The 16759-nt window shown below is 37.7% G+C and overlaps 1 protein-coding gene across 1 annotated transcript; it reads left to right on the plus strand.

Moving 5' to 3' along the window:
• Positions 1-3003: 3003 nt before the first annotated feature.
• Positions 3004-15522, plus strand: ogfrl1 (opioid growth factor receptor-like 1; the record flags this gene model as incomplete). The annotated part of the gene is made up of 7 exons (XM_083897472.1): positions 3004-3177; positions 4039-4125; positions 4910-4988; positions 5104-5182; positions 13721-13787; positions 14489-14634; positions 14973-15522. The coding sequence occupies 7 exons, from the start codon at positions 3004-3006 to the stop codon at positions 15520-15522; spliced, it is 1182 nt and encodes a 393-aa protein (XP_083753598.1).
• Positions 15523-16759: the final 1237 nt, after the last annotated feature.

Consider the following 16759-nt stretch of genomic DNA (forward strand, 5'->3'; position numbering starts at 1 on the left):
TTAACTTTAACCACAAATATTTAAATCTTAACCAGTTCTTCACAAATGAGCTTCTGCCTCATTAGGACCAGGTTTAGGTCTCTGGGACTGACAACTGGTCCTTACAAGGTTAGTGTTTATGGTAAACACAACACACACTCACGAGGTGAGAGGGGGAATGAGACAGTATTAGTTAGAAAACAGTGCCCCTTAGTGGTTATTTCGAGTAAGTGCAGTTAAAACCTAAAACAATTGAAATGTGTCAAAAAGGGTTTAATGATGTGATTAAATGTCTTTTATTTACAGGAGAAATAACTGAACGCAGTCGAATTTAATTACATTTACAGGTTGAAGTCATCGTTTTTTATAATTAAGTGATCTTTTTTTTTTTTTTTTTTTTTTAAACATCAGTGGATTTTCATCATTTTGAGGACAAACAGCGCGTTTTAATGAAGACAAATAACCACATTATTATTATTTTTGGACAATGGCTATATATATATATATATATATATATATATATATGTATATAGAACATTAATTATCTACTTTGACTAGTAAACTAATATATCTATATCTATAGGTGTATATAAATAATATCTGTGATTATTTAATTGTGAATTATACATAAAATGGAAATGCACGACCTGGAATAGTAAAAAATAATCTCCCTTCAACGAGAGTTTAGGAACAAATGTGAATAAATGTGACAAAAATAAGTCTACTAACATTTATTCAATCAGAGATATTTGAATATTAGAGTTTATTAATAATAATTAATTATTTACAGCAATAATGTGAAAACAGAATAAATAAATAAATAAATAAATAAATAATATAGAGAAATATTTTCTCTATTTAAAAGAACTTAAAGTGACAAGGAGGATTTATTTATTATTCTGAGAGTTGATACAAACCCGAAATATGAACTGAGATTAACAAAACTTTCCTTGGTAATTTCATGTAAAGTCACAGTTTGGATTAGACCAATGAAAATGGCGTGCGTGGGATTATTTCTTAGAACATAAAAATGAAAAAGGGGAAACAAACCTGAGTGAAACCGAATATCATTTGTTTTTTTAATAAACAAAACACTCTGAAACCTTCTTTCTGTTTCCTGTGTCACGTGACGAAACTGTGGCCCTGATGCTGCTCTCTGTATGGCGGGTTATTAGTGCCACACACGACCGCACTACACTCTGAAATACACTGAATATGATGTGGTTACTCGTTTAAGTCACTTCAATTTGTAGAGAACATTCTCTAAAAGTTGTGTGAAGGTTGTGACAAAGTATCGTTAGGGGAACGTTCTGGGAACCAAATTTGCAACCAAAAACTAACATGAGAAGAATGTTAGGAAAACCTTCCATATCAACCACAAGAGACCCCAAGGAAGAAACCTTCAGGGAACTCTCTGGGAACCAAAGGAGAATATCTCTAAAGGTTGTATGAAGGTTGTGACAATGTAATGCTAGGGGAACGTTCTGGGAACCAAATTTGCAACCAATAACTAACGTAAGGAAAACTTTCCATATCAACCCCAGGAGAACCCTAGGAAGGAACCCTCAGAGAACTTTCTGGTAACCACAGGAGAACGTTCTCTAAAGGTTGTATGAAGGTTGTGACCATGTAACATTAGGGGAACGTTCTGGGAACCGAATGGGCAACCAAAAACTAATGTTAGGAAAACTTTTCATATCAACCACAGGAGAACCCTAAGAAGGAACCTTCAGGGAACTTTCTGGAAACCAAAGGAGAAAGTTCTCTCACGGTTGTATGAAGGTTGTGACCATGTAACATTAGGGGAACGTTCTGGGAACCAAATGGGCAACCAAAAACTAATGTTAGGAAAACTTTCCATATCAACCACAGGAGAACATAGGGATGAAGCTTCAAGGAACTTTCTGGGAACCAAAGGAGAACATCTCTAAAGGTTGTATGAAAGTTGTGACAATGTAATGTTAGGGTAACGTTCTGGCAACCAAATTTGCAACCAAAAACTAACGTAAGGAAAACTTTCCATATCAACCCCAGGAGAACCCTAGGAAGGAACCCTAAGGGAACTTTCTGGTAACCACAGGAGAACGTTCTCTAAAGGTTGTATGAAGGTTGTGACAAAGTAACATTATAGAAACCAAATGTGCAACCAAAACTAACGTAAGGAATACTTTCCATATCAACCACAGGAGAACCCTAGGAAGGAACCTTCAGGGAATTTTCTGGTAACCAAAGGAGAACGTTATCTGAAGGTTGTATGAAGGTTGTGACCGTGTTACATTAGGGGAACGTTCTGGAAACCAAATGGGCAACCAAAAACTAACATTAGAAGAACGTTAGGAAAACTTTCCATATCAACCACAAGAGAACCCTAGGAAGGAACCTTCAGGAAACATTCCGGGAACCAAAGGAGAACGTTTTTTCAAGGTTGAATGAATGTTCTGACAAAGTAACGCTAGGGGAACATTCTGGAAACCAAATTTGCAACCAAAAACTAACGTTAGGAAAACTTTCCATATCAACCACAGGAGAACCCTAGGAAGGAACCTTCAGGGAACTTTCTGGGAACCAAAGGAGAACATTCTCTAAAGGTTGTATGAAGGTTGTGAGGGGAACGTTCTGGGAACCAAATGTGCAACCAAATACTAACATAATAAGAACATAAGGAACATTTTCCACATCAACCACTTACCTTCAGATAACGTTCCCACAACCACAAAGTAACTTTCCCAGAACCAGAAATTGTCACCTTGGTAGTAGTGACGGTTTTGTGACGCCTCCCCCTTGCTGCTCTGCGGCACTAATCGCCCGCCATACAGACGCGCATCATCATCATCATCACTGATGGAGATTCCTCTTTCCTGCCATTTAAAAGCTCAGAGACAGCGCGAGCCTGCTAACCCACATAAGAACGAGGTCACGCGCGACATGATGTAGTTTTTTATTTTTTTTTTTAAAATCTGTGCAATAAAGAGGATAATTACGAGGAGCGGCCGCGTGTGTGTGTGAGTGTGTGTGAGTGTTTAAATGGGAAATCTGTTGGGCAGCTGGCGTTTCAAGGAGCCGAGCACCGTGGAGGAATGCGACTCGACGTGGGGGTCGGACTCCGAGAGCGACGAAGATGACAGCGGCAGCTCCGACTCCGTCAGCCCGCCGGAGAGCGAGCGAGGCCCGGGAGATGCCGGAGACTCGTCCCCGCAGGTAAGGTGGTCAGGGCGAGGGTGAGGGTGCGTTTGATTCATAGCACTGTGTAAAAAAAATAGAAGTGTGGGCGGAAACATGTGACACAATATTGACAAGGCCGGGACATACAGAGTAGGGGCGCTACCAGGGAGTGAGTGGGAGTGAGGGGGCCCCTGGATAAAGGGTTCCCCAATTTTTTGGGTGGGACATAGAACTTTAAAAAAACACACCATGTTATTTCTAAAATAATAAGAGGAACTTGTTTGACTTATTCCTGGTTAAATAAAAGTAATAGAAACGAACAGTGCTCCCCCTATAGGTTCTTCAATATAAAACACATTGCTGCTACTATTAATAAATACATTACTTAAGTACTTTTATTACTATTTTGTTGGTCGAATAATGAGTTTGAGTGTTTTTTATTGTTAAAAAAAAAAAAAGTTTTCTGATTTTGCAGAATTCGAAAATGTGAATTTGTTCTATTTTCTTTGCTCCATTTAACAAACAAATAACATAAAATGCTAAAATTAGTGATTATACCTATAATTTTATAAAACTGAAAAAAATCCTTTATGGTTCTATTCATATTATTATAAATTAAAAATAATAAAAACATAAATAAATGTATTATATAGTGTTAAAAAGCAGGATTATTGTAGATTCTCTGACCAGTGGAATGTGACATGACCTAGATTTCATTCAAAACGAATCGACTCCATTTCCCAGAATCCCTCTGTGGTCGCTGTGACCTCAAAAGCAAAGTGGGTGCTTTTAATTTTAGCTGAACGGCAGACGAGCGTTATATTCATGTTCATTCTTGTGTTACGTCCTTGGTTTTATTTCTGAATAACTTTCTTTCTTTCTTCTTCCTCCTCTCAGCTGACTGACTCCCCCGAGTCTCTTCCAAAGATGAAGAGGAGTTTCTACGCTGCCAGAGACCTCTATAAATACCGCCACAGCTACCCGGTACGCACACAAACGTGTCTTTATATCTCTGTGAGGACACTCTCGGACATAATCCACTGGAACCAGTGGAGGTGGTGGGAGAGAGGAGAATGGCTACCAAGCTATCATCTCTGATGGACAACCTCTCCCACCCCCTGCAGAACACCATCGCAGCACTGGGCAGCTCCTTCAGTCACAGACTAAAACATCCGAAATGTCTGAAGGAGCGTTATCGCAGGTCGTTCCTCCCTGCAGCTGTTAGACTGTACAACAAGTACTGCTCTAAGTAGACCCCACACACACACACACACACACACTCCACTCTCCATGTGCAATATACTGTTAATTTTCATTGGTGTAATATACTGTATATATTTTTTCATAATGTAAATTTTATTTAAGTGCAATATATTGTCATTTTTCATACTGTCAAATTTTTTATACTGTAGTTTTCTCATCAGTGCAATATCCTTATCCTTATTTAATAGCTCAGCCTTGTTTCCTTACACTATAAATACCATGTGCATACTGTGTATATTCTGCAGACCGGTTGTAATGTACATTCTACATTCTATTTTTAAACCTATTTTTATAGTCAGTGTTAATATTTTTATATATTGTACTTTATAGATTCTATTTCTTTTTGGTAATGCATGTTTATCATTTATTATCCTTATCCTTACTGTCTTGCTGCTGTAAGACTGTAAATTTCCCCACTGCGGGACGAATAAAGGACTTCTTATCTTATCTTATCTTATCTTATAATACGTCTTAACCGCGATCTCGTTGATGTTTTTGTGAGCAGAACTACAAAAGATCCCGGCAACCCAACGAGTACCGAAACCTGCGCTTCTACCTGAACAAGATCCCTCTGGTGCCCGATGGTGAGCGGAAAACACACACATACGCTTGTTTTTGCAAGTGCCAAACCCTAACCCTAACCCTAACCCAAGCTATAACTGCAAAGCTAATTCGCTAACTAGCCGCGTCTCTCCGCAGGTATCTACGTAGAAGAGATTCTGTCCAAGTGGAGAGGAGACTATGACAAACTGGAGCACAATCACACCTACATTCAGTGGTGAGACGTTTAATCTGAGCGACGACCCGGATTATACGCAGAATATGTGCATATACGTATGTATTTTTCGTCAGTTGCTAATAGCGCTGGGCACTAGGTTAACGCACGGCGCGTTTCCATGACGACCGGCCAGGAAAAAGACGCCAAAGTGACGTCGTGTTTTTTTCGTGCCGCGACACCGGAGTCCAGGCACCGTTTACCAGTTTAGCTCCGTTAGCTGCATTAGCTCCTGAAGCGCGTTTCCATGACGACTGGCCGAAAAAAGATGCGCGTGACGTCATGTTTACGTGCCGCGACACCAGAGTCCAGGCACCGTTTACCAGTTAGCTCCGTTAGCTCCGAAAATCAGGAAATTATGCATTTGCCCTGATGCACTTTGACAGTGAGATGACTTTCTTCAAAAAAACAAAAAGTATCTCAGAATTACTTGAAATTTACCATCATAATAGTCGGCATCACCCTGATCAAGGATCTGTTGAAAATAATTGCAAACCTCTTAAGGATTAATTTTTATGATTTTTTGAAAATCAGGAAATTATGCATTTGCCCTGATGCACTTTGACAGTGAGCTGAGTTTCTTCAAAAAAACAAAAAGTATCTCAGAATTACTTGAAATTTACCATCATAATAGTTGGCATCACCCTGATCAAGGATCTGTTGAAAATATTTGCAAACCTCTTAAGGAATAATTTTTATGATTTTTTTGAAAATCAGGAAATTATGCATTTGCCCTGATGCACTTTGACAGTGAGCTGAGTTTCTTCAAAAAAACAAAAAGTATCTCAGAATGACTTGAAATTTACCACCATAATAGTCGGCATCGCCCTGAACAAGGATCTGTTGAAAATATTTGCAAACCTCTTAAGGAATAATTTTTATGATTTTTTTGAAAATCAGGAAATTATGCATTTGCCCTGATGCACTTTGACAGTGAGCTGAGTTTCTTCAAAAAAAAAAAAAGTATCTCAGAATGACTTGAAATGTACCACCATAATAGTCGGCATCGCCCTGAACAAGGATCTGTTGAAAATATTTGCAAACCTCTTAAGGAATAATTTTTATGATTTTTTGAAAATCAGGAAATTTTGCATTTGCCCTGATGCACTTTGACAGTGAGCTGAGTTTCTTCAAAAAAAAAAAAAGTATCTCAGAATGACTTGAAATTTACCACCATAATAGTCGGCATCGCCCTGAACAAGGATCTGTTGAAAATATTTGCAAACCTCTTAAGGAATAATTTTTATGATTTTTTTGAAAATCAGGAAATTATGCATTTGCCCTGATGCACTTTGACAGTGAGATGACTTTCTTCAAAAAAACAAAAAGTATCTCAGAATTACTTGAAATTTACCATCATAATAGTCGGCATCACCCTGATCAAGGATCTGTTGAAAATATTTGCAAACCTCTTAAGGAATAATTTTTATGATTTTTTGAAAATCAGGAAATTATGCATTTGCCCTGATGCACTTTGACAGTGAGCTGAGTTTCTTCAAAAAAACAAAAAGTATCTCAGAATTACTTGAAATTTACCATCATAATAGTTGGCATCACCCTGATCAAGGATCTGTTGAAAATATTTGCAAACCTCTTAAGGAATAATTTTTATGATTTTTTTGAAAATCAGGAAATTATGCATTTGCCCTGATGCACTTTGACAGTGAGCTGAGTTTCTTCAAAAAAACAAAAAGTATCTCAGAATGACTTGAAATTTACCACCATAATAGTCGGCATCGCCCTGAACAAGGATCTGTTGAAAATATTTGCAAACCTCTTAAGGAATAATTTTTATGATTTTTTTGAAAATCAGGAAATTATGCATTTGCCCTGATGCACTTTGACAGTGAGCTGAGTTTCTTCAAAAAAAAAAAAAGTATCTCAGAATGACTTGAAATTTACCACCATAATAGTCGGCATCGCCCTGAACAAGGATCTGTTGAAAATATTTGCAAACCTCTTAAGGAATAATTTTTATGATTTTTTGAAAATCAGGAAATTTTGCATTTGCCCTGATGCACTTTGACAGTGAGCTGAGTTTCTTCAAAAAAAAAAAAAGTATCTCAGAATGACTTGAAATTTACCACCATAATAGTCGGCATCGCCCTGAACAAGGATCTGTTGAAAATATTTGCAAACCTCTTAAGGAATAATTTTTATGATTTTTTTGAAAATCAGGAAATTATGCATTTGCCCTGATGCACTTTGACAGTGAGCTGAGTTTCTTCAAAAAAAAAAAAAAGTATCTCAGAATGACTTGAAATTTACCATCATAATAGTCGGCATCACCCTGATCAAGGATCTGTTGAAAATATTTGCAAACCTCTTAAGGAATAATTTTTATGATTTTTTGAAAATCAGGAAATTATCAGTTGCCCTGATGCACTTTGACAGTGAGCTGAGTTTCTTCAAAAAAACAAAAAGTATCTCAGAATGACTTGAAATTTACCATCATAATAGTCGGCATCACCCTGATCAAGGATCTGTTGAAAATATTTGCAAACCTCTTAAGGAATAATTTTTATGATTTTTTGAAAATCAGGAAATTATGCATTTGCCCTGATGCACTTTGACAGTGAGCTGAGTTTCTTCAAAAAAAAAAAAAGTATCTCAGAATGATGCATTTGCCCTGATGCACTTTGACAGTGAGCTGAGTTTCTTCAAAAAAACAAAAAGTATCTCAGAATGACTTGAAATTTACCACCATAATAGTCGGCATCGCCCTGAACAAGGATCTGTTGAAAATATTTGCAAAGCTCTTAAGGAATAATTTTTATGATTTTTTGAAAATCAGGAAATTTTGCATTTGCCCTGATGCACTTTGACAGTGAGCTGAGTTTCTTCAAAAAAAAAAAAAGTATCTCAGAATGACTTGAAATTTACCACCATAATAGTCGGCATCGCCCTGAACAAGGATCTGTTGAAAATATTTGCAAACCTCTTAAGGAATAATTTTTATGATTTTTTGAAAATCAGGAAATTATGCATTTGCCCTGATGCACTTTGACAGTGAGCTGACTTTCTTCAAAAAAACAAAAAGTATCTCAGAATTACTTGAAATTTACCATCATAATAGTCGGCATCACCCTGATCAAGGATCTGTTGAAAATATTTGCAAACCTCTTAAGGAATAATTTTTATGATTTTTTGAAAATCAGGAAATTATCAGTTGCCCTGATGCACTTTGACAGTGAGCTGAGTTTCTTCAAAAAAACAAAAAGTATCTCGAAATAACTTGAAATTTACCATCATAATAGTCGGCATCACCCTGATCAAGGATCTGTTGAAAATATTTGCAAACCTCTTAAGGAATAATTTTTATGATTTTTTGAAAATCAGGAAATTATGCATTTGCCCTGATGCACTTTGACAGTGAGCTGAGTTTCTTCAAAAAAAAAAAGAAAGTATCTCAGAATGACTTGAAATGTACCATCATAATAGTCGGCATCACCCTGATCAAGGATCTGTTGAAAATATTTGCAAACCTCTTAAGGAATAATTTTTATGATTTTTTGAAAATCAGGAAATTTTGCATTTGCCCTGATGCACTTTGACAGTGAGCTGAGTTTCTTCAAAAAAAAAAAAAGTATCTCAGAATGACTTGAAATTTACCACCATAATAGTCGGCATCGCCCTGAACAAGGATCTGTTGAAAATATTTGCAAACCTCTTAAGGAATAATTTTTATGATTTTTTGAAAATCAGGAAATTATGCATTTGCCCTGATGCACTTTGACAGTGAGCTGACTTTCTTCAAAAAAACAAAAAGTATCTCAGAATTACTTGAAATTTACCATCATAATAGTCGGCATCACCCTGATCAAGGATCTGTTGAAAATATTTGCAAACCTCTTAAGGAATAATTTTTATGATTTTTTGAAAATCAGGAAATTATCAGTTGCCCTGATGCACTTTGACAGTGAGCTGAGTTTCTTCAAAAAAACAAAAAGTATCTCGAAATAACTTGAAATTTACCATCATAATAGTCGGCATCACCCTGATCAAGGATCTGTTGAAAATATTTGCAAACCTCTTAAGGAATAATTTTTATGATTTTTTGAAAATCAGGAAATTATGCATTTGCCCTGATGCACTTTGACAGTGAGCTGAGTTTCTTCAAAAAAAAAAAAAGTATCTCAGAATGATGCATTTGGCCTGATGCACTTTGACAGTGAGCTGAGTTTCTTCAAAAAAACAAAAAGTATCTCAGAATGACTTGAAATTTACCACCATAATAGTCGGCATCGCCCTGAACAAGGATCTGTTGAAAATATTTGCAAACCTCTTAAGGAATAATTTTTATGATTTTTTTGAAAATCAGGAAATTATGCATTTGCCCTGATGCACTTTGACAGTGAGCTGAGTTTCTTCAAAAAAAAAAAAAAGTATCTCAGAATGACTTGAAATTTACCACCATAATAGTCGGCATCGCCCTGAACAAGGATCTGTTGAAAATATTTGCAAACCTCTTAAGGAATAATTTTTATGATTTTTTGAAAATCAGGAAATTATGCATTTGCCCTGATGCACTTTGACAGTGAGCTGACTTTCTTCAAAAAAACAAAAAGTATCTCAGAATTACTTGAAATTTACCATCATAATAGTCGGCATCACCCTGATCAAGGATCTGTTGAAAATATTTGCAAACCTCTTAAGGAATAATTTTTATGATTTTTTGAAAATCAGGAAATTATCAGTTGCCCTGATGCACTTTGACAGTGAGCTGAGTTTCTTCAAAAAAATAAAAAGTATCTCGAAATAACTTGAAATTTACCATCATAATAGTCGGCATCACCCTGATCAAGGATCTGTTGAAAATATTTGCAAACCTCTTAAGGAATAATTTTTATGATTTTTTGAAAATCAGGAAATTATGCATTTGCCCTGATGCACTTTGACAGTGAGCTGAGTTTCTTCAAAAAAAAAAAAAAGTATCTCAGAATGACTTGAAATTTACCACCATAATAGTCGGCATCGCCCTGAACAAGGATCTGTTGAAAATATTTGCAAACCTCTTAAGGAATAATTTTTATGATTTTTTGAAAATCAGGAAATTATGCATTTGCCCTGATGAACTTTGACAGTGAGCTGAGTTTCTTCAAAAAAAAAAAAGTATCTCAGAATGATGCATTTGCCCTGATGCACTTTGACAGTGAGGTGACTTTCTTCAAAAAAACAAAAAGTATCTCAGAATTACTTGAAATTTACCATCATAATAGTCGGCATCACCCTGATCAAGGATCTGTTGAAAATATTTGCAAACCTCTTAAGGAATCATTTTTATGATTTTTTGAAAATCAGGAAATTATGCATTTGCCCTGATGCACTTTGACAGTGAGCTGAGTTTCTTCAAAAAAAAAAAAAAGTATCTCAGAATGACTTGAAATTTACCATCATAATAGTCGGCATCACCCTGATCAAGGATCTGTTGAAAATATTTGCAAACCTCTTAAGGAATAATTTTTATGATTTTTTGAAAATCAGGAAATTATGCATTTGCCCTGATGCACTTTGACAGTGAGCTGAGTTTCTTCAAAAAAAAAAAAAAGTATCTCAGAATTACTTGAAATTTACCATCATAATAGTCGGCATCGCCCTGAACAAGGATCTGTTGAAAATATTTGCAAATCTCTTAAGGAATAATTTTTATGATTTTTTGAAATTCAGGAAATGATCCATTTGCCCTGATGCACTTTGACAGTGAGGTGACTTTCTTCAAAAAAATCAAAAAGTATCTCAGAATGACTTGAAATTTACCACCATAATAGTCGGCATCGTTTTGAACAAGGATCTGTTGAAAATATTTGCAAACCTCTTAAGGAATCATTTTTATGATTTTTTGAAAATCAGGAAATTATGCATTTGCCCTGATGCACTTTGACAGTGAGCTGAGTTTCTTCAAAAAAAAAAAAAGTATCTCAGAATGACTTGAAATTTACCATCATAATAGTCGGCATCACCCTGATCAAGGATCTGTTGAAAATATTTGCAAACCTCTTAAGGAATAATTTTTATGATTTTTTGAAAATCAGGAAATTATGCATTTGCCTTGATGCACTTTGACAGTGAGCTGAGTTTCTTCAAAAAAAAAAAAAAGTATCTCAGAATTACTTGAAATTTACCATCATAGTAGTCGGCATCACCCTGATCAAGGATCTGTTGAAAATATTTGCAAACCTCTTAAGGAATAATTTTTATGATTTTTTGAAAATCAGGAAATTATGCATTTGCCCTGATGCACTTTGACAGTGAGCTGAGTTTCTTCAAAAAAACAAAAAGTATCTCAGAATTACTTGAAATTTACCATCATAATAGTTGGCATCACCCTGATCAAGGATCTGTTGAAAATATTTGCAAACCTCTTAAGGAATAATTTTTATGATTTTTTGAAAATCAGGAAATTATGCATTTGCCCTGATGCACTTTGACAGTGAGCTGAGTTTCTTCAAAAAAACAAAAAGTATCTCGAAATAACTTGAAATTTACCATCATAATAGTCGGCATCACCCTGATCAAGGATCTGTTGAAAATATTTGCAAACCTCTTAAGGAATAATTTTTATGATTTTTTGAAAATCAGGAAATTATGCATTTGCCCTGATGCACTTTGACAGTGAGCTGAGTTTCTTCAAAAAAACAAAAAGTATCTCAGAATGACTTGAAATTTACCACCATAATAGTCGGCATCGCCCTGAACAAGGATCTGTTGAAAATATTTGCAAACCTCTTAAGGAATAATTTTTATGATTTTTTGAAAATCAGGAAATTTTGCATTTGCCCTGATGCACTTTGACAGTGAGCTGAGTTTCTTCAAAAAAAAAAAAAGTATCTCAGAATTACTTGAAATTTACCACCATAATAGTCGGCATCGCCCTGAACAAGGATCTGTTGAAAATATTTGCAAACCTCTTAAGGAACAATTTTTATGATTTTTTTGAAAATCAGGAAATTATGCATTTGCCCTGATGCACTTTGACAGTGAGCTGAGTTTCTTCAAAAAAAAAAAAGTATCTCAGAATGACTTGAAATTTACCACCATAATAGTCGGCATCGCCCTGAACAAGGATCTGTTGAAAATATTTGCAAACCTCTTAAGGAATAATTTTTATGATTTTTTGAAAATCAGGAAATTATGCATTTGCCCTGATGCACTTTGACAGTGAGCTGACTTTCTTCAAAAAAACAAAAAGTATCTCAGAATTACTTGAAATTTACCATCATAATAGTCGGCATCGCCCTGAACAAGGATCTGTTGAAAATATTTGCAAATCTCTTAAGGAATAATTTAAATGAATTTTTGAAATTCAGGAAATGATCCATTTGCCCTGATGCACTTTGACAGTGAGGTGACTTTCTTCAAAAAAACAAAAAGTATCTCAGAATTACTTGAAATTTACCATCATAATAGTCGGCATCGCCCTGAACAAGGATCTGTTGAAAATATTTGCAAACCTCTTAAGGAATCATTTTTATGATTTTTTGAAAATCAGGAAATTATGCATTTGCCCTGATGCACTTTGACAGTGAGCTGAGTTTCTTCAAAAAAAAAAAAAAAGTATCTCAGAATGACTTGAAATTTACCATCATAATAGTCGGCATCACCCTGATCAAGGATCTGTTGAAAATATTTGCAAACCTCTTAAGGAATAATTTTTATGATTTTTCGAAAATCAGGAAATTATGCATTTGCCCTGATGCACTTTGACAGTGAGCTGAGTTTCTTCAAAAAAAAAAAAAAGTATCTCAGAATTACTTGAAATTTACCATCATAATAGTCGGCATCGCCCTGAACAAGGATCTGTTGAAAATATTTGCAAATCTCTTAAGGAATAATTTAAATGAATTTTTGAAATTCAGGAAATGATCCATTTGCCCTGATGCACTTTGACAGTGAGGTGACAGCTCCTTTAGCGCGTTTCCATGACGACTGGCCCAGGAAAAAATGCGCATGTCATCACGTGTGTCTTTTTCCTGTCAGTCGTCATGGCAACGCGTCATGCGCTAACGCTGATGCCGTTAACCGCCACTATCGCGCTAACGTGCCCAGCACTAGTTGCTAAATGAATTGCTAACGGTTTTGATAAACGTTTAATCTGTTTGATTTTTTTTGACACTTTATGTACCAAACAATCTATGGATTAGTCGAGAAAATAATGGACAAATTAATCAATTATAAATTAAATCTCAGTTGCAGGCCCTAGCAAACAGCAAACTGTATCAATGCTGTTGCTAGTGTCAACCCTCCATGATGTCCCCTATTGGTTTGATCCATTTTGTAGCCTCAAATGTTGACTCAAGTTGAGCAGCGCCTTTTAAACTGAACCGAATTTACTTTAATGGGTGGAGCTTGTGATGAAGGTCATTATTGTGTTGACACTCTGGTGTCGTCAACGTCAACTGAAGTTGGTGAAAGGTAGACGAAACGGAAAACGCTAACGTCAGTGTAATCATTCATTATGTAGAAGCTTCTATATGTTGAGAAATCGACATCATTCAAAATCTACATTCATTTATTTGTATGTTTGTTTTTCTTGTGTCGTAGGCTGTTTCCATTGAGGGAACAAGGGCTAAACTTCTACGCATACGAACTGACTCAGGACGAGATCAAAGTAAGACGCACACAGTACAAGTGTCCACATGTGGGTCATTGTCGGGGGGCTTTGTGTACCGTCTACGTCTTTGCTAGCTTCCATTTAATAGAAGAAAACCAAATGTTGCTTTCAAGATGGCAGTTCCTTTCAATGCAACATAACCAGCTTTTTCAGACAAAATCTATAGAGAGGATTATTTCATTTTGGTTTTAGATTTGTTGTCAAGGCCCAGGACGCATGAAGCCAACAGTCGGCTGTCGAGCCTTTAAGTAGCATCAGCTAGCTCTTGTGGACATACCGAGATTGGCTCTCAAACAGCGAGGCCTTCGGGCGAACCCGTATCCAAACTGGCGACCTTCTTGCTCCGTGAAGCAACAGTGCTAGTCCTATTAGCGAGTGTGTGGTTAGCAACCACTGTTGTAGGTCTTCCAGCTGCTTACCACCTGCTGATCAAGACACTTATTGCAAGCTACAAGGCTGTCTTCTTCAGGCGGCGAACAATTGGCCGACTTTCCTGGGCGAAATCCGCCCCCCAAAAATTAGGATGTTAGCCATTAGCTGATGTTGGCTTGACTTGGTGCGATCCAACCTTTAAGGAATACAAATATTAAATACAAGATCGACTGCCCAAACCTCCTCACAATAATCACCCAATCTCAAAGATTACATACCGAGCAGAAAGACGTTGTTACTCATTTTTCCGCCTTGAATCTTATCAGGAATTCCAAAGCACTCGTGAAGCCAAGCGGAGATTCCTGGCAGCCTATTCCCTCATGCTGGACTTTTATGGCGTCAAACTGCTGGATAAGAGCGGGAGCGTTGCCCGGGCTTCCAACTGGCAGGAGCGCTTCGAGCACCTTAACGAGTAAGCAAACGCACTCTTGAACACGGACACCCGCTGCTCTTTTTAGCGGCGTTTAGCGATTTTTCTAAAGCCCGTGCAACTTAATTGCTCCCTTTATTAGCAGGGAACAGATGCTTAAATGGTAATTTAAAGGGGGATTCTCTTTCTTCCTCATCGCATTTTGATGGTTTGCCGAAGAAGCACCTGAATGGTACAAATGTTGGGGGTTTGTACTCAACGAGCATGTTTTTCCTCTACGTTTTAGCCTCTAATTTAAAATACTTTTCGTCATCACAAAATCGTTTTTCTCGCTTCCCACAAGTCTCGTAAACTGCTTCTCACGTTTTTGCTCTTTTCAGGTCCCAGCACAACTACCTGCGAATCACTCGCATCCTGAAGTCCTTGGGCGAACTGGGCTACGAGGCCTTCAAAGCTCCCCTGGTTCGCCTCTTCCTGGAGGAGTCGCTGCTGTACAACACCCTTCCGAACATGCAGCACAGCGTCCTGGAGTATTACGTCTACACCGTACGCCTCCCGGCCGCGCGCAGGCGCCTGCTTCGCTACGCCCGCCAGCACTACCGCCCCGCGCACGCCTTCCTCTGGGGTCCGCCGCCACCTAAAAGGCGAGGCGGCGGCGGCGGCGGCGGCGGCGGCGGCGTCGGCGTTAGCACCGGCGCTGGGAGCAGCGGCATCCGAGCGCCTGCTCCGACGCCAGAGCCACATCGGAGGGAGGAGGAGAGCAACACCTCCCCCATTATTGTGTCTTCCCACGATGCCGTGTTGTGCCAGGACCTGGTCCGAGCAGGACTGCAGGGCTACACGGGAAGCATGGCCAGATTTGAAGGAGGGCTGATGTTGGGCGGCGCGCGAGGATTGAGGAGTGAATACAACGAAGCCGTTCCTTTGTAGGGTTTATCAGGTTATCAAAGCAGAAGAAACTATTAAGAACTTTGTTATTAGCAGTTCTATAAGACCAGGGTTAAGACTTAAAACACAATAGTTTTAGCTTTGAATCTGCTCAAGGTTTCATGAGTATCAATCCAGGTTAAGGGCTACTATAAACTATGATCATACTTCTTTGCAGATTGTCTTTTTTAGGGATTAAGGTGTTGAGGAGACCCAGTGGAGACCCAGAATTGTGTTGCATCAGAAAGAAGATTGCCTTATTTAATAAATGTTTTGTTTTTTTGAAACTGTAGCAGGTACGAAACCGGCAGAGTGTTATAGAACCAAAGGTATCTGCTGGTTAGCATGTTGGTCACGTGACGGCTTTTTTGGAAAACAGTCCAGTCTGATGAACACCTGGCCCAGGTACAACCATTCTAAACTCGTTTTTTTGGGCACTGACTAAAATGCTGCGATCATACCGAGAACAAGCTAAGCTAATTAGCAGCATTCGTAGGCTGCACCCGCACATACTTGGCACTTAAATGCTAAACCACTGGTACGCCTGTGGTTTGGTGCTTGGTAGGTGACTTTTAGAAGTTAGCAGAGCAGTGTCTGTCTTTGCAAGTGTAGCGAATCATGCTAAAGCGATGGCAACGCGGCGTTAGCTGTTGTTGGGAGCACTGCAACGCTTGCAACAGAGAGAGAATTGGATTGGCAAGCGCTTGCATTGTCACATTGCCATTAAAACAACATTGTTGGATCTCCTGAAGCTTGGTGCTTGAGGCGACTAGCGAAAGCTAGGCAATTGCAATGAGGTGCTAGCATTGGTTGAGAACAGCTTTGCGTGAGAGCGCTGTCATTTCAGCGTCTGTGCTGCTATATTAGCATAGCTTCCTTTGTTTGGCTGCTGCTGTTTTTAGCTTCTGTTGTTTGCTTCACAAGCTAAGCAGCAGCTCTAGCTCTGGCATATGCTACAGAACGATAAGTCATTATTTTTAATGCTCAGTAGATTTGAAGTATTCCGGTTGCTGCTAAAACTGTAGCTAGCGTGAATTATCTGATGTGGGAAAAAGTCGGCGGTTTCTTCAGGGTTACGATTTTTTAAATTCTTGTGAAATAACACCAGGTGCAAAAAGGAGAGAATTGGCTGATAATGTCGAGCTTGGGTCAATTTGTTATAGCAATACTTTACCGACTTGAACTTTTTTTGTTTTAATCGTACTAATGATAATAATAATAATAATAATAATATTGATAA

Source organism: Microchirus variegatus (genome assembly GCF_963457635.1).
Source record: "Microchirus variegatus genome assembly, chromosome: 11".
NCBI lineage: Eukaryota > Metazoa > Chordata > Actinopteri > Pleuronectiformes > Soleidae > Microchirus > Microchirus variegatus.